Below are 23,359 nucleotides of genomic sequence, written 5' to 3'. Positions count from 1 at the left end.
CTATCTATCTATCTATCTATCTATCTATCTATCTATCTATCTATCTATCTAATCTATCCCTTCTCTGTATCTATCTATCTATCATCTATCTATCTATCTATCTATCTATCTATCTATCTATCTATCTATCTATCTATCTATCTATCTATCTATCTATCTATCTATCTATCATTTATCCCTATCTATCTATCTATCTATCTATCTATCTATCTATCTATCTATCTATCTATCTATCTATCTATCTATCTATCTATCTATCGATCGATCGATCTATCTATCTATCTATCTATCTATCTATCTATCTATCTATCTATCTATCTATCTATCTATCATTTATCCATCTCTATCTATCTATCTATCTATCTATCTATCTATCTATCTATCTATCTATCATCTATCTATCTATCTATCTATCTATCTATCTATCTATCTATCTATCCCTTCTCTCTATCTATCCCTTCTCTCTATCTATCTATCTATCTATCTATCTATCTATCTATCTATCTATCTATCTATCTATCTATCTATCTATCTATCCCTTCTCTGTATCTATCTATCTATCTATCTATCTATCTATCTATCTATCATCTATCTATCTATCTATCTATCTATCTATCTATCTATCTATCTATCTATCTATCTATCTATCTATCTATCTATCCCTTCTCTGTATCTATCTATCTATCTATCTATCTATCTATCTATCTATCTATCTATCTATCTATCTATCTATCTATCTATCTATCTATCTATACAATTGTTAAGTAAGTTGTGCCCCATTGTACGACCTTTTTGCCACCATTGTTAAAGAAGCGCGGTTGTTAAATGAATCATGAGGTTGTTAAGTGAACCTGGCTTCCCCTATTGCCTTAGCTTGTTGGGAGCTGGCTGGGAAGGTTACAGATGATGATCACGTGATCCCAGGACAGCGCAACTGTCATAAATATGAGCCAGTTGCCAAGCACAGGAATTTTGATTATGAGACCATTGGGATGCTGCAATGGTCGTAAGTCTGAAAACTAGTCATAAATCTTTTTTCAGTGCTGTTGTAACTTCGAATGGCCACTAAACAAATGATTATAAGAAGAGGACTACCTATATGTCTATGTCTGTCTGTCTGTCTGTCTGTCTGTCTGTCTGTCTGTCTGTCTGTCTGTCTATCTATCTATCTATCTATCTATCTATCTATCTATCTATCTATCATTTATCCATCTCTATCTATCTATCTATCTATCTATCTATCTATCTATCTATCTATCTATCTATCATTTATCCATCTCTCTCTCTCTCTCTCTCTCTCTCTCTATCATTTATCCATCTCTCTCTCTCTCTCTCTCATTTATCCATCCATCTCTCTCTCTCTCTCTCTCTCTCTCTCTCTCTCTCTCTCTCTCTCTCTCTCTCTCATCTTTCTCTTCTATTTCACATCTTTCATCTCTCTCTTCTATCTTTCTCCTATCTCTCATCTCTCATCTATGTATCTCATCTCTCTTCTGTCTCATCTATCTATCTATTTATCTATCTATCATCTCTATTTCTTCTATCTCTCTTTTCTATGTCATCTATGTAGCTATGTAGCTATCTCATCTCTCTTTTTTCTCTCATCTATTTATCTCTCATCTCTATCTCTTCTGTCATCTATCTATCTATCTATCTATCTATCTATCTATCTATCTATCTATCTATCTATCTATCTATCTATCTCACAGTGAGCCGCTTAAGGACCACAGGCAAAAGATTGTAAAATTGGGCACGACTCACTTAATGACTGCATTGCTTAAGGACAGAACTTTCAGTGCCAATTATGGTCGTAACGCCAACCATTCATTCTTTGTGCTGACAAGAACTGCTATTTCTGGTTCTGGCTGCTTCATTCCCAGCAGGTCAGTTTCTCTGGGGTCTCTCAAAATGGAAAGTAAAGGATGTTCTTTTATTTAATTAATAGGGCTGCCGTTTTTTTAATTACTCCATTAATCAACACTGTGTATCCATCTGTAGACAGAAGATTTCATAGCAGATTTTATCAGCACCCAGCATCTTTGGATTGAAGGGCAGATTCCTCTGGTTTTAAGGAGGATGGGCTGCTGGGCACTTTTACACGAGTAATTTAATTTAATTAGCTTTGTTATCCTTTCAACAGGAGTTTAGCCGCCTTACAAAAATCCCCCAAACAATGAAACAAATTAAAAAAAAACCCATATCAACCGCCAGCCCAGATTAAAAACACCAAGAACAATAAAAGGCAACACAGCAGAAGATAAAATAAAATGCTGAAAGCACCAACTTCTTATATAAACGTTTCTTGACTTACAACAGTTCATTTAATGACCGCTCAAAGTTGCAAGGGCATTGAAAAAAGTGACTTACAACTGATTTTTCACACTTAACAGCCGTTGCAGCATCCCCATGATCAAAATTCAGACGCTTGGCAACTGGCTCCTATTTATTTATTTATTTATTTTAATTTATTTTAATCCCATTTATATCCCGCCCTTCTCCGAAGACTCAGGGCGGCTTACGAGCTTAGCAGTAGCCTTCATTCTATGTATATGCCTACTTATTAGGGCTTTCACACACACACCCCAAGCGGCATTATTACAAAGTCAGCTTATTGCCCCCAACAATCTGGGTCCTCATTTTACCTACCTGGGAAGGACGGAAGGCTGAGTCAACCTTGAGCCTGGTGGGACTCGAACCTGCACTAATTGCAGGCAGCTGGTGTTACTTAAGGAGGCATTAGCCCACTGCTCCACCAAGGCTGCCGTATCCCGGGGTCATGTAATCCCCCTTTTGTGACCTTCTGACAAGCGAAGTCAGTGAGGGGGAAGCCAGATAAACAACCCTGGCAAGAAAGGTCGTAAAACGGGGCGGGGGGGGGGGAACCTCACTTAGCAACCTCTTGCTGAGCAAGATAAATTTTGGACTCAGTTGTGGGTATAAGTTGAGATTTACCTCTAGTCCTTGACGTACGTCTGTAACGGAGCCTGCTTGTTACAGACGTACGTCGTGAGGGTCATAACATGAGTCAGTCACATGACCAACTCTTGTTGTTTTTTTTTGCATCAGTCATTAAGCAAATGCAGGGGTCGTAAATGGGAACCGGTCACTCGCTAGAGACGTAATTTTTGCCCCCAAATGGAAGCAAGTGCTGCTTTTCTGCAAAAAAAAAAACACAGTCCCACCACTGTGGGCTGCCGCAAACAATTGTTAACGTGGCCATGTTGCGAAGCATCACATCAGCAGTGTGTGTGTGTGTGTGTGTGTGTGTGTGCGTGTGTGTGTGTGTGTGTAATGGAGGGCTGACCATCCTCATTTTGGATCTGGCTGATACATGCGGTTTTTCAGATAGGTTGTAATTTTGAATGGTCACTAAACGGCCAGTCGTAAATCAAGGACTGCCTGTATCTGGGCTTCCCTATCCAGGTGACCTCTAGATGTCAGTGAAAGGACACACAAAACTCGAACCCGGGGTCCACCCTTGACCACTTTAAGACCTGCGGACTTCAACAGCATGGATGGCTGGGGAATTCTGGGAGTTGAAGTCCGCAGGTCTTAAAGTGGCCCAAGTTGGACATCCCTGGGCTGGCTGTTTGCTGCCACCTAGTGGCCCGGCCCAGATTTACGTACTCCACTTTTCGCAGCCAATACCGTTTCCGTCCCCTCAGGCAGAAATGAAAGATGCCCCCCCACTTCCAGCCCCCCCCTCCTTCCTGAGCTGCCACTCACTGTTGAAATGCAGTAAGGCTTTTGGGGTGACCGGGGTGGACGTGAGAACCAGCATCTCCAGGCCTTTCAAGCCTTCCCGACACACCTCGGCCGCCACCTCCTGGTTGACCTCCGTCACGTGGTCCAGCTCCAGCACCTGAAGACGCATGCAGTTCCGGGCTGATGGGAGAGAAAAACCATCGGAGAGTCAGGCCGGCCGCGGTCCTTGCACACCGGGGGGGTCCAGAGGGGGACGGTCCTTGCACACTAGGGCGTCAAGAGGGGGATGGTCCTTGCACACCAGGGGGGTCCAGAGAAGACGGTCCTTGCACACCAGGGGGGTCCAGAGGACACGGGCCTTGCACACCGGGGGGGTCCAGAGGGGGACGGTCCTTGCACACTGGGGGGGGTCAAGAGGACACAGTCCTTGCACACTAGGGGGACAAGAGGAGACGGTCCTTGCACACCAGGGGGGTCCAGAGGACACGGGCCTTGCACACCGGGGGGGTCCAGAGGGGGAAGGTCCTTGCACACTAGGGGGATCAAGAGGCCACGGTCCTTGCACACCACAGTGGTCCAGAGGACACGGTCCTTGCACACCAGGGGGGTCCAGAGGCCACGGTCCTTGCACACCAGGGTAGTCACAAGTCTTAAAATGGCCAAGTTTGGACATCCCTGCCTTCAACCACGTTCAGTCTGAAGACATGAGAAAAGCACCTTCTCCTGTCTCTTTTCCTTCCTTCTTCCTGGGCCAGAAACGGCCCCAAATCTGGACTCACCTAAGGATGCCAGTCCTTGCAGGCCGCAGCCAGCTCCTCCGACGCCCAGCGCTCTCAAGTGTGGCCAGCAACGCCCAATCATCTGCAGACAACGGTTGCTAAACCTGGTGGGTTGCTGGCTGGAAAGCATTTTTGAAAGAAGAGAGACAAGAAGCTCATAGTGAATATCACGTCATGGAGATACCCATTAGGACAGGGTAGGCAACCGTGGCTCTTTTATGACTCGTGGACTTCAACTCCCAGAATTCCCGAGCCAGCATGGCTCAGCTTGGAAACCTCTCCCTTTCCCCTCAGCGTGGCTGGCTCAGGAATTCTGGGAGTTGAAGTCCATGAGTCATAAAGCAGCCTAGGTCAGGGGTAAGCAACCTTGGCTCTTTTATGACTTGTGGACTTCAACTCCCAGAATTCCTGAACCAGCATGGGGGAAACTATGGCCCCTTCATGACTTGTGGACTTCAACTCCCAGAATTCCTGAGCCAGCATGGGGGAAACTATGGCCCCTTCATGACTGGTGGACTTCAACTCCCAGAATTCCTGAGCCAGCATGGGGGAAACTATGGCCCCTTCATGACTGGTGGACTTCAACTCCCAGAATTCCTGAGCCAGCATGGGGGAAACTATGGTCCCTTCATGACTGGTGGACTTCAACTCCCAGAATTCCTGAGCCAGCATGGGGGAAACTATGGCCCCTTCATGACTGGTGGACTTCAACTCCCAGAATTCCTGAGCCAGCATGGGGGAAACTATGGCCCCTTCATGACTGGTGGACTTCAACTCCCAGAATTCCTGAGCCAGCCATGGCTCAGCTTGGAAACTTCACCCTTTTCCCTCAGTGTGGCTGGCTGAGGAATTCTGGGAGTTGAAGTCCACCAGTCATAAAAGAGCCAAGGTCGCCTATCCCTGCATTAGGAAGAGAACCTGTCAACGGAGCTGTTTGGAGCATCTTCATAGCTTAAGCTCCAGCGAGCAGGGGTGGGGTGGGGGGTAGGGGGGTGTCAAAAAAGAGAAAGCAGACATCTGAATGTCCGGGGGTGCCTCTTACCACGGATGAAGGGGTGCCACCTGAAGCGAGATAATGTCTCGGCAACCTGCTCCCAAGGCCCAGATGACTTCGTGGCCCACAGGATCGGTGGAACTCCTGGACCGGGAAAATAGAAGGAAGCAAAAGATGAATTTTTCTGGGAAAATTGGCACAGATTAGGGAAAGAGAACCATAGATGGGTCTGGTAGAGGAGCTGCGTGTGGAAACAAATGCTCATATTTGTCTATTTTCCCCCCAAAAATATATATATATCACAAAACGAGAGCAGAGTTGGAGAGAATTGATTTGCAACTTAATTTTGTGGGTCAGCAGTTGCCTGATCTGTATATTCCCAGAGGTCGGCTGTGCTTGTTTCTCAATAAGCCAGACTTACTAGAAGTTGGAAGACAGGATGGAAACTCCTTAATTGCCACAAAATATGGACAGACTTCACCACAGTGTCAGCTGAGAAACGAGGAGCATCCTGGACCAAGCTAAATCTCGCCCCCCCCCCGGAAAAAAATGCTACAGAATTCCTGGATGCCTGATACAAATCAGCCATCAACTGGCATGTAGAGATAAATAACATTTGCACACTATTCGAAAGTGAACAGGGAAAAGCTAAAAAGGAAACAAAAAGATGACACCACCTTCTTGACAGCAATCAACACCCAGACTAGACCAACAACCAAGCCATTAACAACCCACCCACCCCCCATCAAGGAACTTCCAATTCAGAACAACAACCCAGTAGTAAACCACAGCCTAATTGAAGAATCACCAAGATTTCTCCCACCAATATGGCAAGCCATGTAAGCACACCCCAGCATTTCTAGCACTGATGACGTTACCTACTTGGGTAATGAAACGTCTGCAAGGAAACAACCAAGCTTAGAAAGTATCATGAACCTCACAGTCCTTCTTCTTCTTCTTCTTCTTCTTCTTCTTCTTCTTCTTCTTCTTCTTCTTCTTCTTCTTTTTCTTTTTCTTTTTCTTTTTCTTTTTCTTTTTCTTCTTCTTTTTCTTCTTCTTCTTCTTCTTCTTCTTCTTCTTCTTCTTCTTCTTCTTCTTCTTCTTCTTCTTCTTCTTCTTCTTCTTCTTCTTCTTCTTCTTCTTCCTCCTCCTCCTCCTCCTCCACCTCCACCTCTTCCCCCTCCTCTTTGCAAACCCCATTCCTTTTTAGCATTGATAATGTTAGTTAGTCGGGTAATGAAACATCTGCAACAAAACCACCAATCTCAGAGAACACCAAGGACCGCACAGTCCTCCTCCTCCTCCTCCTCCTCCTCCCTCCCCTCCCCTCTGCAAAACCCCCTTCCTTCTAGCACTGATGATGTTACCTAGCTGGGTAATGCAACATCTGCAAGAAAATAATCAAGCTCAGAGAGTACCTAGGACCCCATTTCCAGTTGACCGCCATCCCACGATAGGGCAAAACAAAGGGGTGCTCTCCGTGATACATTTTGGGGGTATCCAAATCAGTACACCCCCGTCCGATAGGAAGTGCCTTCCTGCATGATGAAAGAGGCCACACAGATGACAACCAGCCTAAATGAAAACTGAATTAAAACTTTCTGGGAAGATGCCGGCTCCTGTTATGAGATTGGGAACGCCTCATGCATCTCCGGCCCCTTTCTCTCCCTAAAACGGTAAGCGTTATAAATTCCCACCCATCCCCACAAGTCTTAAGAGGTGGCAAATCAATCAATTAATAAAAATAACCTTTATAAAACGAGCTTGGCTTTTTGCATGACCCAGTTCCAGGCTAGAGAGGAGCCTAAAAATAAACAGGCGTGAATTATCTAGAAAAATGCCTCTCCCGGAGCTGCTTGCCAAGGCTCCTGGATTGTTTGGTGTGGCCTTAATTAATGGGATGAGTCATCCGGGCAGATGAGAAGGCTGCCAAGCTGTGTAGGTACACCTGTCTGTCCAGAGTGAAAAAAAGAGGGAGGAAAGGGAGGGAGTGGAGGATGGGAGGTTTGCACCCAGAAGGACCACTGATCTAATGCAAGGCCTTGCTCCAAGCCAGATCCTTCAGCCTGACACCATTCAGCAGTGGTCTTCAAATATGGCCCTTTGAGGATTTGTGGACTTCAACTCCCAGAATTCCTCAGCCAGGTATGCTGGCTGAGGAATTCTGGGAGTTGAAGTCCACAAGTCATAAAAGGGCCAAGTTTGAAGGCCCCTGATGTAGACTTTAAGAGGAGTGGACTTCCAACTCCCAGAATTCCTCAGCCAGTGTGCCTAAAACATATAAGAAACGGTTGCTGGAATTGGGTCTGTCTAGTTTAATGAAGAGAAGGACAAGGGGGGACATGATGGCCGTCTTACAGTATCTCAGGGGCTGCCCCAAAGAAGAGGGAGTCAAGCTATTCTCCAAAGCGCCCGAAGGCAGGACAAGAAGCAACAGATGGAAACTAACCAAGGAGAGAAGCAGCCTAGAACTAAGGAGAAACTTCCTGAACAATTAACCAGTGGAACAACCTGTTCTGTTCCAGCCTACGACTGGCCCTGTTTGAATGTCAGGGACAACCCCTTTTTATAATCAACAGGCTGGAAAAAACCCAACCAAATTTATTTACAAAGAGTTCAAACAAGACTTAAACCAAAAGGTTAAACAAGAGTTAAACAAGAATAACAGACCAGGACTCTAGCAGAAGATCTTCTAACGGTTGCCTTCAGCAACCAGCACCTCCCACACCTTCCCCTTTTATCAGCAGTCCCAAGGCGTGGCTTCTCATTGCCTTCTCCGAGTTGCCTCATTGCTTTCCTCTGTTCTGTTCTGCTAGATTGCATCCTTCTTCTAGCGTCCCTGAACAGAGCCAGCTGTGGATTGTCTTCTTCCAATCCCTCATGCTCACACAGCTGAGTCTGAGGAGGAACAAGACGGGAGGGGCCAGGCTGAGAGTCCTGCAGTGCATCAGAACCTTCCTCTGACACCAAAGGCTCTCCAAACCCCTCCTCCTCCTCCTCCTCCTCTTCAGAATCATCCGACTCAGCTGCCGGAACCACAGGCTGACTGCTGAATCACAACACAACCTGCCTCTAGAAGCTGTGAATGCTCCAACAGTGGAAGTTTTTAAGAAGAGACTGGACAGCCCTTTTTCTGAAATGGTATAAGCTTCCCTGCCTGAGCAGGGGGTTGGACTAGATGACCTCCAAGGTCCCTTCCAACTGTATTACTATTATTATCTGTGTCTTCATTGACTAATGGTTGTATAAGATCAATTTTTACGAGAGGAGAGGAGATGATAGAAACCAGCTTTCTGTAGTACCCTCGTGACTCTCCATCTTGGTTGTCCAGGACGACCAAAACATCAAGAACACGGACAGATCCACCTGGGTAAGACTACAAAAACAGGAGACCTAAAGTCCTTCAGACGTTGGGAGATCTTTGCTTCTTCAGATGTTGCTCAACTAGAATGGATGGAGTGGTCTAATTCAGCAACCTCTGCGTCTTCGGCAGATGTTCTAGAGTCCCAGAGGTGACCTTGGAAAAAAGCTAGGTTTCTTCATGTCCCAAGCTTAAAGAATGTTTTCACAGTTCTTCAACCTCATCTCTGCATTCTTCTCACCTGTGGAGATGCTTCCCGACTTGCAAGAGGGGAACACGGCTCTTCCTCCTCAGAGGTCACCTACACGAACTCACCTCCTCCACCTTTAACTGGAGAGCAACCTCCGAGGACCTGACCATGTTCTGGTCCATGTTCTACCTCACCAAAAGCTCTGAGGTGGGCAAAAAAAGGACCAGGAAAGGGCTAGATTGAAGGTCTCTAGAGCAGGTTGCCCACACATGATGCCCTCATAGATGCCAACCATGAATTAATCTCCAGGCTGGCTGAGTAAGGATGGCAGGAACTGAGATGCCAACCCAGCAGATGTCTCGTGTGTGTGTGTGTGTGTGTGTGTGTGTGTGTGTGTGTGTGTTGTGTGCTGTCTGTTTGCTTTTGCACAATCTGCTCTGGAAGATTCGGCAGTGGAGAAATTGTTCCAGCCTCTCCTCCCTTCTGCCAGCTCTGTGTCCCCGGCACCCTCTATTCTTAGAAGCAGTGTCATGTCTGAATGCCACCTCGAGTCCTTGACAAGCGCCTTGTTGTCTCTGCCACGAATTTCCTCCGGCAGAAACACAACGACACAGCAAATGACTCAGAGGCTTCACAAACAGGCAGCGATGCAATTAAAATAATCTCCCACGCCTGAATCACGGAGGGAAAAGGAAGTCCTGAATCGGATCGAACCTCGGATTTGAGAACGACTACCGTACAGGTAGTCCTCAGTTTACGACCGTAATTCAGCCCAAAGTTTCTGTTGCTAAGAGAGACAGCTTAGTGAACTTTGGCCCGTTTTACAACCAGTTGTTAACTGAAGCACTGCGGTTGTTACGTAAGTTAGTAACACAGTCATTAAGAGAATCTGGATTTCCCTCTTGACTTTGCTTGCAGAAGGGGACCATGTGACCACGGGACACTGTGACCGTCATAAATATGAGTCCCTTGCCGAGTGCCTGAATTTTGACGGTGTGATTGTGGAGACGGTCGTAAGTGTGAGGACGGCTCCTAAAAACGGGCGGAAACGACGGCAACACTGTTATGGCTGCCATCTTAATTTTTTTTCACTGTGTCCTATAGATGCTCCTGCCATATAATAATAATAATAATAATAATAATAATAATAATAATAATAAGAATAAGAATAAGAATAAGAATAAGAATAATAAGAATAATAAGAATAACAAGAATAATAAGAATAACAACAACAACAACAACAACAACAATCATAAAGTTGGAAGGGACCTTGGAGGTCATCCAGTCCAACCCCCTGCTCAGGCAGGAAACCCTGTACCATTTCAGACAAATGGCACACTCTGACATACTCTGGATCTTCGCACGCCAGCCATTAAAACCTATCAAGTACAGGTAAGTCCTTGACTTACGACAACAATTGAACCCAAAATTTCTGTCGTCAAGTGAGACATTTGTCAAGTGAGTTTTGCCCCATTGCAGCACCTTTCTTGCCACGGTCGTTAAGTGAATCACTGCAGTTGATAAGTTAGGAACAGTGTGCCCAGCCTCCCCCTTTGACTTTGTTTGTCAGAAGGTCGCAAAAGGGGATCACGTGACCCTGGGAGACACTGCGACCGTCATAAATGTGAACCGGTTGCCAAGCATCCAAATTCTGATCACGTGACCACGGGAATGCTGCAACGGTCGTTAAGTGAGAACCGGTCCTAAGACACTCTTTTCACTGCCGCTGTAACTTTGAACGGTCACGAAATGAACTGTCGTAAAGTTGAGGACTGCCTTTATAAATGATTAAATATACAATGTATAAATATCACTTTTCTGCCCAAAGCTCAAACACCCCAAAGCAAAAAAACTGGAGCAGTTTTTTTTCAAACGTGGTCACTTGAAGAGGGGCGTAACTTCAATTCCCAGAATTCCTCAGCCAGCTTTGCTTGGCTGGCTGAGGAATTCTGGGAGTTGAAGTCCACCCATTTTAAAGGGACCACGTTTGAAAAACACTGCGCTAAAGGTTTCTCTCTCAAGAAAGGCCCGGAGTTCTAATATCATAGGAGATAAATAAAACCTTTTCTCATTTTCCCCTCCTTCCTATACTTGCTCCTTTACCCACAAGGCATTGCCATGCATGCTTTAAAAAGACCCCTCTTTTCCTCCCCAGCCTCCTAGCCCCTTATCCTGCCCCACCCAGCCGTTCATTTCAAAGTCATTGGGAGCCCTTTTCTTTTTTCCAAAAATGCAAAACTGTCCAGGATGGGTGTGTGTGTGTGTGTGTGTGTGTGTGTAATGGTCCAGAGCAGATTCCAAAACACTGACGTGATTTTTTTTTTGTTTTGCAAAGTTCAGCCTCCAGCCCCATAAAGGACCCCCAAAACAGACAAATCTCAAAAATATTAAAAAAAAAATACAGGCCAGTCCTTGACTTATAACGATTCCTTTAGTGCCGTTACAACAGCAATGAAGAAGGATATATCTTGCATTGATAGAAATTGATTCAGAGACAGAACTTGTTAAAGATTGCATGATAAAGTGGGCTCAGAATTTTCAAGAAGTCATTACAATGGATACTTGGGAAAAGATCTGGGTGAGAAATGTAAAGTTTACCCAGACTCAGAACTTAAGAGAGAATTTTTATAAAATGTTTTATAGGTGGCATTTAGATCCTAAAAAACTAGCAAGTATGTATCCGAACTGCCAGCCCAAATGTTGGAGGTGTGGTTGTGAGGATGCAACGTATTTTCATGTATGGTGGACCTGTAAAAAGGTTAAAGCTTTTTGGATTAAAATTTGGTGGAATATGCAGAAGATATTTAAGAAAAGGATAAAGTTTTGTCCGCAATTGTTTCTACTGGGCATTATTACTGACACTACTGTTGTGGACACTAAGCTGATGTTGAACTTAATTACGGCAGCGAGACTTTTAGTAGGGCAATATTGGAAGAAGGAAGAACTGCCGACTATAGAAGAATGGACTTTAAAAGTTTCCAACCTGGCGGAAATGGCAAAGATCTCGGCGTATTTGAAAGATCACTCGCAAGAACGTTATGTTATGGAGTGGAGAAAATGGATTGAGTATATCCAGAACAAATATGGGACTAAGAAGTTTCATGTAGCATTTGAATAAGTATTGATGTGATATTTAAATTGCTTGTAGTTAGTTTATAAGAGTTAAAGTGTGATAGATTTAGTATTATATTGTTGTTTGCATAAGGTAGACTATGATTGTTTGTATATTTATACCCTGTATTGAGCTCTGGGAAGTCGGGGAGGGAGGTGTTGGGGAGGGTTGGGGAGAGGGGAGGGGGTTGGGAGGGGTTTTGTCTTTTTAAAAAATGTATTGTAAAACTTTTCAATAAAAAAAAACAGCAATGAAGAAGGAAAAAAAAAAGACTTAGGACCATTTTTCACACTTAGGACCGTTGCGGCATCCCCAAGGTCACGTGATGAAAATTCAGATGTCTGACGACTGATTCCTATTTGCGACGGTTGCCGTGCCCCAGGATCACGTGATCCCCTTTTGCGACCTTCTGAACCACAGCCGCGCGGAAGCCAGACTCAACTCAACCATAACCGCTGCGGCAATAAAGGCCGTTAAGATGGGGGCAAAATTCACTTCACACATGTCTTGCTTAGCAACAGAAATGTTGGTCTCTTCGGGGTCGTAGGTTCGAGGACTTTACCTGCAGACATAACGTTGCAGGGCAACGTTTTCAAGAAGAGGTTGGATAGCCGTTTGCCTGAAAATGGCATAGGGTTTCCTGCCTGAGCAGCGGGTTGGACTAGATGACCTCCACGCTCCCTTCCCACTCTGTTATTCTTTGATTCTATATTTTAAGAAAGGGACGCGGTGGCTCAGTGGCTTAGGACGCTGAGCTTGTCGATCTGAAGGTCGACAGTTTGGCGGGTCGAATCCCGCGTGCCGCGTAATAGAGTTGAGCGCCTGTTACTCATCCCAGCTTCTGCCAACCTAGCAGTTCGAAAGCACGTAAAAATGCAAGTAGAAAAATAGGGACCGCTCCGGTGGGAAGGGAACAGCGTTCCGTGCGCCTTTGGTGTCTAGTCATGCCGGCCACATGACCACGGAGACGTCCTCGGACAAGCGCTGGCTCTTCGGCTTTGAAACGGAGATGAGCACCGGCCCCTAGAGTTGGAAACGACCAGCACGCGTGTGCGGGGGAACCTTTACTTTTTAATATATATTTTAAGAGCTGCTTCCCCTCCCGCCTTTTCCACCCTCCCTTCCTAAACCATCTGAGGGATTGAATCCAGCTGGGATAATTACAAGGTGTCTCCCTCCAAACTTGACAGCACAACAGCCCATCGCAACCCACAGGAGCGCTCGGCTCCTCGGCAATGCCAAGTGTGCCAGGAATGAAGTCCTGATGAGGGAGCCCGGGGGGGGTGGTGCTGCCACCCCAATCTTTTGTTCTCTTGCTTTTTCTCCAGCCCCGGCGGAGAGAGTAAAGGCTGTGTGATTATTTCACACAGCCTCTCTCTTCTCCGCATTGTGCCCTGGACTGTCTGGGTGGCATCGCTGCCAACTCCGCCATTGTCCTCCCTGGGATTCAGATTCTGTCTCTTGGGAGTGTTGCTTCAAATCTGCGGCAGAACACACGGGGAACACAACTGGTGGGGTGGGTGCTCCTCCTGTTCCCAAATAAGAGGATGTAATATAGGTAGTCCTCGCCTTACGACTGCCACGGAGCCCGACCTTTCTGTTGCTAAGCCAGGCAGTTTGGCCCCGATTTTACGATCTCCCATTTGTTAAGTGAATCGCTGCGGTGTTAAGTTATGAACACGGTCGTTAAGTGAATCTGGCTTCCCCCTTGATTTTGCTCGTCAAAAAGGGATCACTTGACCCCAGGACACGGCAGCCGACATAAGTATGAGTCGGTTGCCAAGCGTCTGAATACGGATCACGTGACCCCAGGGGGGGATGCTCTAATGGTCGTAAGTGTGAAAAATGGTCACAAGTCATTTCTTCTTTTTTTTTTCAGGGCTGTTGTAACTGCGAAGGGTCACTGAACGTGTGGTTTAGTTGTTAAGCGAATCCCTGCAGTGGTTTAGTGAGTAATACGGTTGTTAAGTGCATCTGCCTTTCCCGCTGACTTTGCTAGTCACAAAAGATGGTCATATGACCGCAGGACACTGCAACCGTCATAAATACAGGCCAGTTGCCGAGCCTCCAAATTTTGATTGACCACGGGGATGCTGCAACGGTTGTAAGCACGGAAAAGGGTCGTAAATCCCTTTTTTCAGCGCCGCTGTAACTTGGAACGGTCGCTAAACGAATGGTTGTAAATCGAGGACTGCTTGTAACTTGCGAGAACAACGTAAGGATTCCAGGCTTATTCCTCTCTTGACTCTGCCCTTGGTTTTGCCTTTCCTCCTCCAGCAGCTCAATTTTGCTAGAAAGACATTTTTGACTTATGACCGTTTGGCCAATCTTGAACTGAGGTTGGCCAGCCAAACATGGTCAGTCGGAATGAGAAACTCTGGTTTGGTTGGACGCCCCCAACGGCACCCGCTTACCGATAGGTGACAGCTTGGAGAGCTCGGCAGTAGCAGCTGGCCAGCCAGAGGGAGCGATCCGTCAAAATGTTGGGGCAGTGGGAAACCCGTAGGATCAAGAGGTTACTCCCGGAAGCTTTGAGTAAGGACTCCAGTCCTGCTTCGAGGCACCCCCTACAAGACAAATCCCAAAAAAAGGGAGAGAAAATCATAAATTCTTTACATCCGCTTGTTGCTTTTCTTTCAAAGATGGCTTATGCCCATAGTCAGCCTTTCTGCAAAGTTAAACTCTTCAGAGAAACAGGGATTAAACCAATATGAAACTACGTTGATCGGCTGCAGGGCTAATTTTTACTGTGATTTGTTCACATGTTGTCTTTGAGAAATCCTGTGTTTCATTTTCAACATTCTCAACTTACAACAGTGTCATTTGCTGAGAAACTGGGGAAAAAAATTAAAACGCAATTTATTTGGAAAAGGGATGATTTAAATTCGTGTTTTTAAAACTTGGCTATTTTAAGATATGTGGACTTCAATTCCCAGAATTCCCCAGCCAGCAGATGTGGACTTCAACACCCAGAATTCCCCACCGGGTACATATGGACCTCAGTTACCAAATTCCCCAGCCAGCACGTGTGGACTTCAACTCCCAGAATTCCTTATCCAGCACTTGTGGACTTCAACTCACAAAATTCCCATGTAGGAATTTTGAAGCACATGTAGACTTCAACTCCCAGAATTCCTTAGCAGCATGCTGGCTGGGGAATTCTGGGAGTTGAAGTCCACCTAGCTTATAAAGTTGCTGGAGTTGAGAAATAGTGTTCCGGAGGAAACAAGGTTTATAAATGTTTTTGAAATCGGTCCAGCTGGCCACGAACATTGGAGAAGAATTTCCTACAGTGAATTCAAATGCTTAGCCCCAAGTCATTGACCGCCTCCAGCCTTCCCTGTGCAACCTGAAAGCCCTGCTGGCTGGGGATGATGGGAATCCTTCCACTAGATGTTATTAAGTTTCGGTTTATTAACAGCTGCTCATCTATCCACCTAGAAACTCTCAGTGGCGAACAAATTTAGAACAGAGAATCATATTAAAATGAAAACCCAATGGAAACTCCAATGAAAAAATTCAACCTCTAGACCCATGCGCCCCTGCCAGAACCCCCAAACTAGCATCCCGCCTTGGTGCCAATAGCAGTGGCTGATGGTCTTTGGACAGCCACCTGGAACATGTCAATGGCTCCGCTCCTGAACCAGCAAAAGTGGGGGCACTGGGTCTACCGCAAGTCTCCCCACGTTCCACAGGTCTTATCAGAATTAGAGTTGGAAGGGACCTCGGTGGTCTTCTAGTCCAACCCCCAAACCCTGTACCATTTCGGACAAATGGCTGTCCACTGTTTTCTTAAACGCCTCCAGTGTTTGAGCACCCACAACTTCTGGTGGCAAGCCGTTCCACTGGTTAACTGTTCGGATTGTCAGGAAGTTTCTCCTTAGTTCTAGGTTGCTTCTCTCCTTGGTTAGTTTCCATCCGTGGCTTCTTCTCCTGCCTTCAGGGGCTTTGGAGGATAGGTAGACCGACTTCCTTCCTTCCTTCCTTCCTTCCTTCCTTCCTTCCTTCCTTCCTTCCTTCCTTCCGTCCTTCCTTCCTTCCTTCCTTCCTTCCTTCCTTCCTTCCTTCCTTCCTCCCTCCCTCCCTCCCTCCCTCCCTCTCCCTCCCATCCATCCATCCATCCATCCATCCATCCTAAATTCCAGACCTTCCTTCCTTTCATCTATTCATCCATCCAAACTTCCAGGCCACCCATCCATCCTAAATTCCAGGTCTTTCTTTCTTTCTTTCTTTCTTTCTTTCTTTCTTTCTTTCTTTCTTTCTTTCTTTCTTTCTTTCTTTCTTTCTTCTTTCTTTCTTTCTTTCTTTTTCTTTCTTTCTTCCTTTTCCTTCCTTCCTTCCTTCCTTCCTTCCTTCCTTCCTTCCTTCCTTCCTTCCTTCCTTCCCTCCCTTCCTTGTCTCCACCCATCCCTCTGTCTCTTTCTCCTGCCTTCCTGTGTTATAGGAACCCAGGGCTGGAAGCGACCTTGCAGGTCTTCTCTGCTGAAACAGGAGACCATCTATCATTTCCGACAAATGGCTGTCCACTCTCTTAAAAGCCTCCAGTGATGGAGCAGCCACAACTTCTGGTGGCCAGCCGTTTCACTGGTTAACTGTTCTCCCTGTCAGGAAATTCCTCCTGAGTTCCAGGTTGCTTCTCTCCTTGATTAGTTTCCATCCGTTGCTTCTCGTCCTGCCTTCGGGCGCTTTGGAGAATAGGTGGACCCCCCTCCCTCTTCTTTGGGGCAGCCCCTCAGACATCGGAAGACTGCCTCACCGTGTGCTTTTCATGTAATCCTCCTTCGTCTCCTTCTTCCCCCTTTGCCTGGGTTTCAGATTTTGGAGGGTGAGCGAGTGGGTCTGTGTGCACCATTGTGACAGCATGACCAGGAACTGAGCAAGAAAACCAGAAAAAACAGAGAAAAGTCAGTGAATTACAAAACTGGTGTCCCAACAGAGTCAGGGACACTGACACGATCTTGTAGTTTTATCTCAATAAAAATATATTTCACATTTACAGGTAGTCCTCAACTTACGACCACACCTGAGCCCAACATTTCTGTTGCTAAGCGAGGCATTTGTTCAGGGAGCTTTGCCCCATTTTAGGACGTTTCCGGCCACAGGTGTGAAGTGAATCGCTGCAGTTCTTAAGTTTGTACGACGGTTGTTAAGTGAATCTGGCTTCCCCAATGACTTTGCGTCTCAGAAGGTTGCAGAAAGGGGGGGGGAAATCACATGACCTCGGGACGGTGCGACCGTCATAAATAGGGGTCAGTTGCCATGCGTCTGAATTTTGATCACGTGACCGTGGGGAAGCTGTAATGGTTGTAAGTGTGAAAAAACGGTCATAAGTCCCTTTTTTTTCCAGTGCTGTTGTAACTTCAAAGGGTCACTAAACGAAGTGTTGTAAGTCGAGGACTATCTGTATATTTACAGCAAGCAAGGTAGTCCTGCCCATCGCTACATCCTGAGGTAAATTGTCAGGTAAATCGCAGAACAGCCTGCAGAGCACGCAGAGTTAAAAAAAAGGCGGGAAAAAAGGGAAACTCCCCCTTCTCACCCAGCAACCAATCATAACGCAGATTGCCTCACGCAGGAGCCCGCCCTCTCCAATCCATCAACCACAACTCTGTCTTCTGGCTCATTATAAAGTACACTTCATCTTCCAGCTATTAAATTAAATATTTTAAGTGTTTTTCACACTTATGACCGTTGCAACACCCTCCCCCCTCATGGTCACATGATCAAAATTCAGACGCTTTGGCAACTGATTCACATTTATGATGGTTGCAGTGTCCTGGGGTCACGTGATCCTCTTTTTTTGACCTTCTGATAAGCAAAGCCAATGGGAATCAAGATTCACTTAACGACCGTGTTACTAACTTCACAATTGCCTTGATTCACTTAACAGCTGTGGCAAGAAAGGTCGTAAAACAGGGCAAAACTCACTTGACAACTGCCTCACAGAAATTTTGGGGGCTCTGTTGTGAGCGTAGGCTGAGAAATACCTGCACTTTATGGAATGGAGTAGGACCCACAGTCAGATGAACATTCCAGCTTGACTACTGCAGGAGTTGAACAAGGAGCTACCCTTGAAAACTATCCAGAAGCATTCGTTGGCGCGCATGCGTGCGCGTGCGCGCGCACACACACACACGAAGCAGCTATGTTACATCCTGAGCCACCGTACTGAAGCACATCACCTCCATGTTGTGCAGGTTGTGTGCTAGACACAATTCAAGGCCGTGGTTTTGGTCTCTAAATGGGACCCAAAGGGCCGGGTTTAAGAAACGAGCTACCTTGAAACAGAATTTCATTTTTAAGGTTGTGGGAATGGGGCTGCAAAGGAAGTAGAGAAGAAGGCCTTGTTATCAGAATTCAAGTTCACGAATGGTTAATTTTAACTGTTTTTTTTTTAAAAAAAATTGGGTGCTAAGTTTTATTCTTTATGGTGAGCTGGCCTGCGTTCAACAAGCAGGAAATTGGGAGAGAGCGAGTAAATAAATTGGCAATCCACAAAGGGCAAATATTGAATGGGGGGGGGGGAGGGAAATAGCGTCAGCAAGTATTAAATCCAGACTCCACCAGGAAAATAAATCTTTCCCAGCAGGTCCACTCAACTCAGTCAAGAGTTTTCAGAACGATGCGCACAAATCTTCTGCTTTGACTTGGAAGCTGGAATGACAGCCCGGGACAAGGAGAACAGAGAACATCAATTCACACAACATTCAGGAAACCCCCGGAGACTCCGAGAAGATTGTGACATCAGAATTGATACAGGTGTCGTCCGTTACAACTATTCGTTTAACTGACCGTTCAAAGCTACAACGGCACCGGAAAAGGGACTCATGACCATTTGAACACTTGACAATCTTTGCAGGATTCCCACGGTCGCGGGGCCACGGGCGCTTGGCAACCGACTCATATTTACGACGTGTCGTGGGGTCATGTGACCCCCCCCTTTTGCAACTTTCTGAGAGTGTCATGGGATCCCCTTTTTGTGAGCTTCTGACAAGCAAAGTCAATGGGGGAGAAAAAAACCCCAGAGGCACTTAACAATTGCATTACACCTGCAGCGATTCATTTAATGGCAAGCAATGTCATAAAATGGGGTCAAAACTCACTTAACGTCTATCTAGCTTCGTAAGTCAAGGACTAGCTGTAATGTACATTTACATGCTAGCTCCCAAAACAGACTTTCTAAAGCAGGGGTCTTCAAACTTGGCCCTTTTATGACTTGTGGACTTCAACTCCCAGAATTCCTCAGCCAGGCATGCTAGCTGAGGAATTCTGGGAGTCGAAGTCCACTCCTCTTAAAGTCTATATTGGGGATCTTCAAACTTTTGTGACTTGTGGACTTCAACTCCCAGAATTCCTCAGTCAGGCATGCTAGCTGAGGAATTCTGGGAGTTGAAGTCCACAAGTCATAAAAGGGCCAAGTTTGAAGACCCCTGCTTTAGGGCAAGGTTCCCCAACCTCGGCCACTTTATGACTTGTGGACTTCAACTCCCAGAATTCCCCTGCTTTAAGGCACCCTGGGCTGAAGCAGCTCTGAGTATTTCCCTCCTGGGACTCGTGGCAAGGCTTTCCAGAAGCCCAACAACCCACGAAAACGTGGACAGATAAGATACCCCCGGAGCCCCTTTTCTCCTGCATTCCACTTTTCAGCTGGGCAAAAGCGAGCTGATCTCGAACTCAGAACAACAGAGGCCAGAATATGTCAAGCCTGGACTCTTATAGAGCAGGGGTCTTCAAATGTGTCTGGCTGAGGAATTCTGGGAGTTGAAGTCCACTCCTCTTAAAGTCTACATCAGGGGTCTTCAAACGTGGCCCTTTCAGGACTTTGTGGACTTCAACTCCCAGGATTCCTCAGCCAGCGTGTCTGGCTGAGGAATTCTGGGAGTTGAAGTCAAAGTCTATATCAGGGGTCTTCAAACCTGGCCCTTTTAGCAATGTACATTTACATGCTAGCTCCCAAAACAGACTTTCTAAAGCAGGGGTCTTCAAACTTGGCCCTTTTATGACTTGTGGACTTCAACTCCCAGAATTCCTCAGCCAGGCACGCGTGCCTGGCTGAGGAATTCTGGGAGCTGAAGTCCAGAAGTCATAAAAGGGCCAAATTTGAAGACCCCTGTTCTAAATGTAGCATATCACCCAATAACCTTACTCACCATAATTAAAATCCGTTTCTATTTTACCGCACCAAAGGATGCTATTTACTTTTGTATAATCATTGTCTTCTATACTATAAACTAATCAAACTTACAGATTATAACCATAATTAATATCTGCATCACAAAAAATCAGCCAAATGGAATTATCAATCAAGTCTATTAAAGGCAAGATCACAGCTGCAAAGGAAGCCTGGGCATCCACCAAGTTGTTTTTAAATGGGCAGCCATATAAGTAGTCCTTGACTTACAACTATTCCTTTATTGACCGTTCGAAGTTACGACAGCAATGGGAAAGAAAAAATGATTTGCAACAACGGTTGCAGCATCCCCGTGATCAAAATTCAGGTGTTTGGCTACTGGCATATAAAAGGAGCCACGTGAGACTTACAAATTACAAGCCCAAAATTTCTCTTGGCAAGCAAGACGGTTGTTAAGTGAGTTTTGCCTCTTTATATGACCTTTCATGCCCCGGTCGTTACGTGAATCACTGCAGTTGCTGAGTTGGTAACACACTTTTTTAAAAAATGGACCTGGCTTCCCCATTGATTTTGCTCGTCAGGAGGTTCCAAAAAGGGATCAGATGACCCCAATTCATTGCAACCGTCATAAGTACATGCCGGTTGCCAAGGTGTTGTGATTCCTTGCCAGCCCGTGGATCCGACAGCTGAGTCTGAGGACTCAGAGGAGGAGGAAGAGGAGCCTGGAGTGACAACAGAGTCAGAGGAAGGCTCTGAGGAGCTCCAAGACTTACAGTCGGACGAGAAGCCTGGCCCCTCTACTCGCACTCAGGCTGAGACACAGCTGTGCTGGGAGTCTGAGTTGGACAGTGACGAAGCACAGCTGGGAAATATCCAGGATGCACGGAAATGCCGGGAAGAGAAGCGAGTAGGACAGAGGAATGCAATGGGGCGGCTCCAAAGGCAAAGGAGAAGGCATTAGGAAACCACGCCTGGGCTGAATGATAAAAGGGAAGGTGTGGGAGGTGCAGGTTGCCGAAGGCAGCCGTTCGTGTTGAGGATGGAGTTTCTGCGAAGTGTGTTTGTTTGCCTTGGACGTTGACTCAGGTCTGTGAGAATAAAAAGGGGTTGGTTTTTATTTGTGGTTCCTGCCTGTTTCTTGGAAGAGGGGTTTCTCCCGGTGAGCATGACAAGGATTCACGCAGGCTGGGACAGAACACGAGCGTCTGAATTTTGATCACACAACCACGGGGATGCGGTAACGGCCCTAAGAGCGCAAAACAAGTCACTTTTTCTGTGTCATTGTTACCTCGGTCACTAGACGAAGAGTTGTAAGCCAAGGAGGAACTCTAGTAAAAGAGAAGACCCCCCACCCCACCCCCACCTCACAAGCCCAGCGGCAGAAAGCTCCATGTTACCTTTGAAGAGACCCTGGCGTTTTCCAGCAATACCCTGGTCCACACGGCAGGATGTCGGGCCACAAATTTCCAGTCCTTGCAGACTTCCGCAGCCCTGAGCAGGGTCTTGGTGTCGAGGTACGTGAAAATGCAGAAAAGAGCAGCCCGCATTTTCAGGATCTCCGGGCTGATGACCTCGTTGGAACGGGAGCTGTTTCCCCTCTCGGACCGTCCCCCTTTTCCAGCATCGGACCTGGCTGGGGCGTAAAAAAACGATTCATTATAGCTATATGATGCTCATCTCGCCGTGGGTGGTTTACCAGCATCATCAAAACAGAGGTGCACTCCTTGAAGGGGTTAAATACAGGCAGTCCTCAAATTACGACCCTTCCTTTCGTGACGGTTCGAAGTTACAAGAGCACTGTAAAAAAAGGATCTTATGACCATTTTCCAGACTTACGACCCTTGTGGTATCCCCATGGTCACGGGATTTGCATTCGGATGTTTGACAAATGACTCCCATTTACGATGGTCGCAGTGTCACGGGGTCACGTGATCCCCTTTTACGACCTTCTGACAGGCAAGCGTCCACGGGGAAGACAGATTCGCTTAACGGCCGCGTTACGAATTGAACACGTGCAGGGATTCACTAAACAAAGGTGGCGGGAAACATTGTAAAATGGGGCGAAACTCCTTTAAGAAATGTCACACCTAACGATGTCAATTGTGGTCGTAAGTCGAGGACTGCCTGCATTAAAAATAGAAATAGAGGCGAATTGACGGCAGAAAAAGACTTCGTGGTCCATCGAGTCGGACCTTTGGCTTTCTTTGTGGTTTGCTTTTCTTGTTGACTTATTTCTCCTTTTTTGATTATTAAGGGAGTCTTCCACTTAGGACCACAATGGAGTCCAAAATTTCCATCGCTAAGCGAGACATTTATTAAGTGAATTTTGCCTCATTTTACGACCTTTCTTGCCACAATTGTTAAGTGACTTTGCTTCTTAGAAAGTCGCAAAAGGGGGGGGGTCACATGACCAGGGACACTGCGACCGTCACATGATGGTTGCCAAGCTGTTGGAATTTCGACCACGTGACCACGGTGTTGCTGCAACGGTCGTAAGTGCGGAAAGTGGTCATGAGTCATTTTTTTTAGTGCCGTTGTCATTTTGAACGGTCACTACATGAACTGTGGTAAGTTGAGCACTACCTGTGTTTTATTTATTTTTACTTTGATTTTTTTTGTTGGATGATGGACATATGTTTATTCCCAAGATGTTTAAAGGCTAATCAAAGGCAGAAGCAATCTAGAACTAAGGAGGAATTTCCAGACATTGAGGACAATCAGTGGAACAGAAGTTGCCTCCAGAAGCTGTGGATGCTCCAACACTGGAATTTTTTAAGAAGAGATTGGATAGCCCTTTGTCTGAAATGGTGCAGGGGTGTCAAACTCAATTTCATGGAGGGCCGCATCAGCATTGCGGTTGCCCTCAGGGGGCCGGATGGGTGTGGCCTGGGTGGGCGTGGCCTACTGGGTGGGCGTGGCTAGAGTGCGTATGGCCTACTGGGTGGGCGTGGCCAGCTCTACATCGTTGGCATCAAGGGTGCCTATGGGGGCCCGGGCAGAAGTGGGACAGATCTGGGGGTCTCTGGCAGAAGGAGGGTCTCTGGGCCAGGGCCAAGGCAGCGGGGGCCGTTCCCTCCCTGTTTCCAG

The 23,359-nt window shown here is 46.3% G+C and overlaps 1 protein-coding gene and 1 long non-coding RNA gene across 2 annotated transcripts in view; one reads left to right on the top strand and one right to left on the bottom strand.

The window, feature by feature from the left end:
- The window catches only part of FBXO41 (F-box protein 41), a gene marked incomplete at both ends in the record, with an annotated part of 42,847 nt that overhangs the window by 3,117 nt on the left and 16,371 nt on the right, over window positions 1-23,359 (bottom strand). Inside the window, 6 exons of the mRNA XM_083367139.1 lie at window positions 3,727-3,885; window positions 4,485-4,603; window positions 5,527-5,622; window positions 14,556-14,708; window positions 16,898-17,013; window positions 21,670-21,905. Of these exons, the coding sequence (XP_083223265.1) occupies window positions 3,727-3,885; window positions 4,485-4,603; window positions 5,527-5,622; window positions 14,556-14,708; window positions 16,898-17,013; window positions 21,670-21,905 (879 nt within the window). The remainder of the gene's footprint in view (window positions 1-3,726; window positions 3,886-4,484; window positions 4,604-5,526; window positions 5,623-14,555; window positions 14,709-16,897; window positions 17,014-21,669; window positions 21,906-23,359) is intronic.
- The window catches only part of LOC310643141, a 61,927-nt gene continuing 41,149 nt past the window's right edge, over window positions 2,582-23,359 (top strand). The window contains exon 1 of the long non-coding RNA XR_014493020.1: window positions 2,582-2,667. This is a non-coding gene — a long non-coding RNA (uncharacterized lncRNA). The remainder of the gene's footprint in view (window positions 2,668-23,359) is intronic.

This window comes from Vipera ursinii, assembly GCF_947247035.1.
Source record: "Vipera ursinii genome assembly, chromosome: 7".
Taxonomy (NCBI): Eukaryota; Metazoa; Chordata; class Lepidosauria; order Squamata; family Viperidae; genus Vipera; species Vipera ursinii.
The sequence above is the reverse complement of the archived record's forward strand: the minus strand, read 5'-3'. Positions and strand labels throughout refer to the sequence as shown.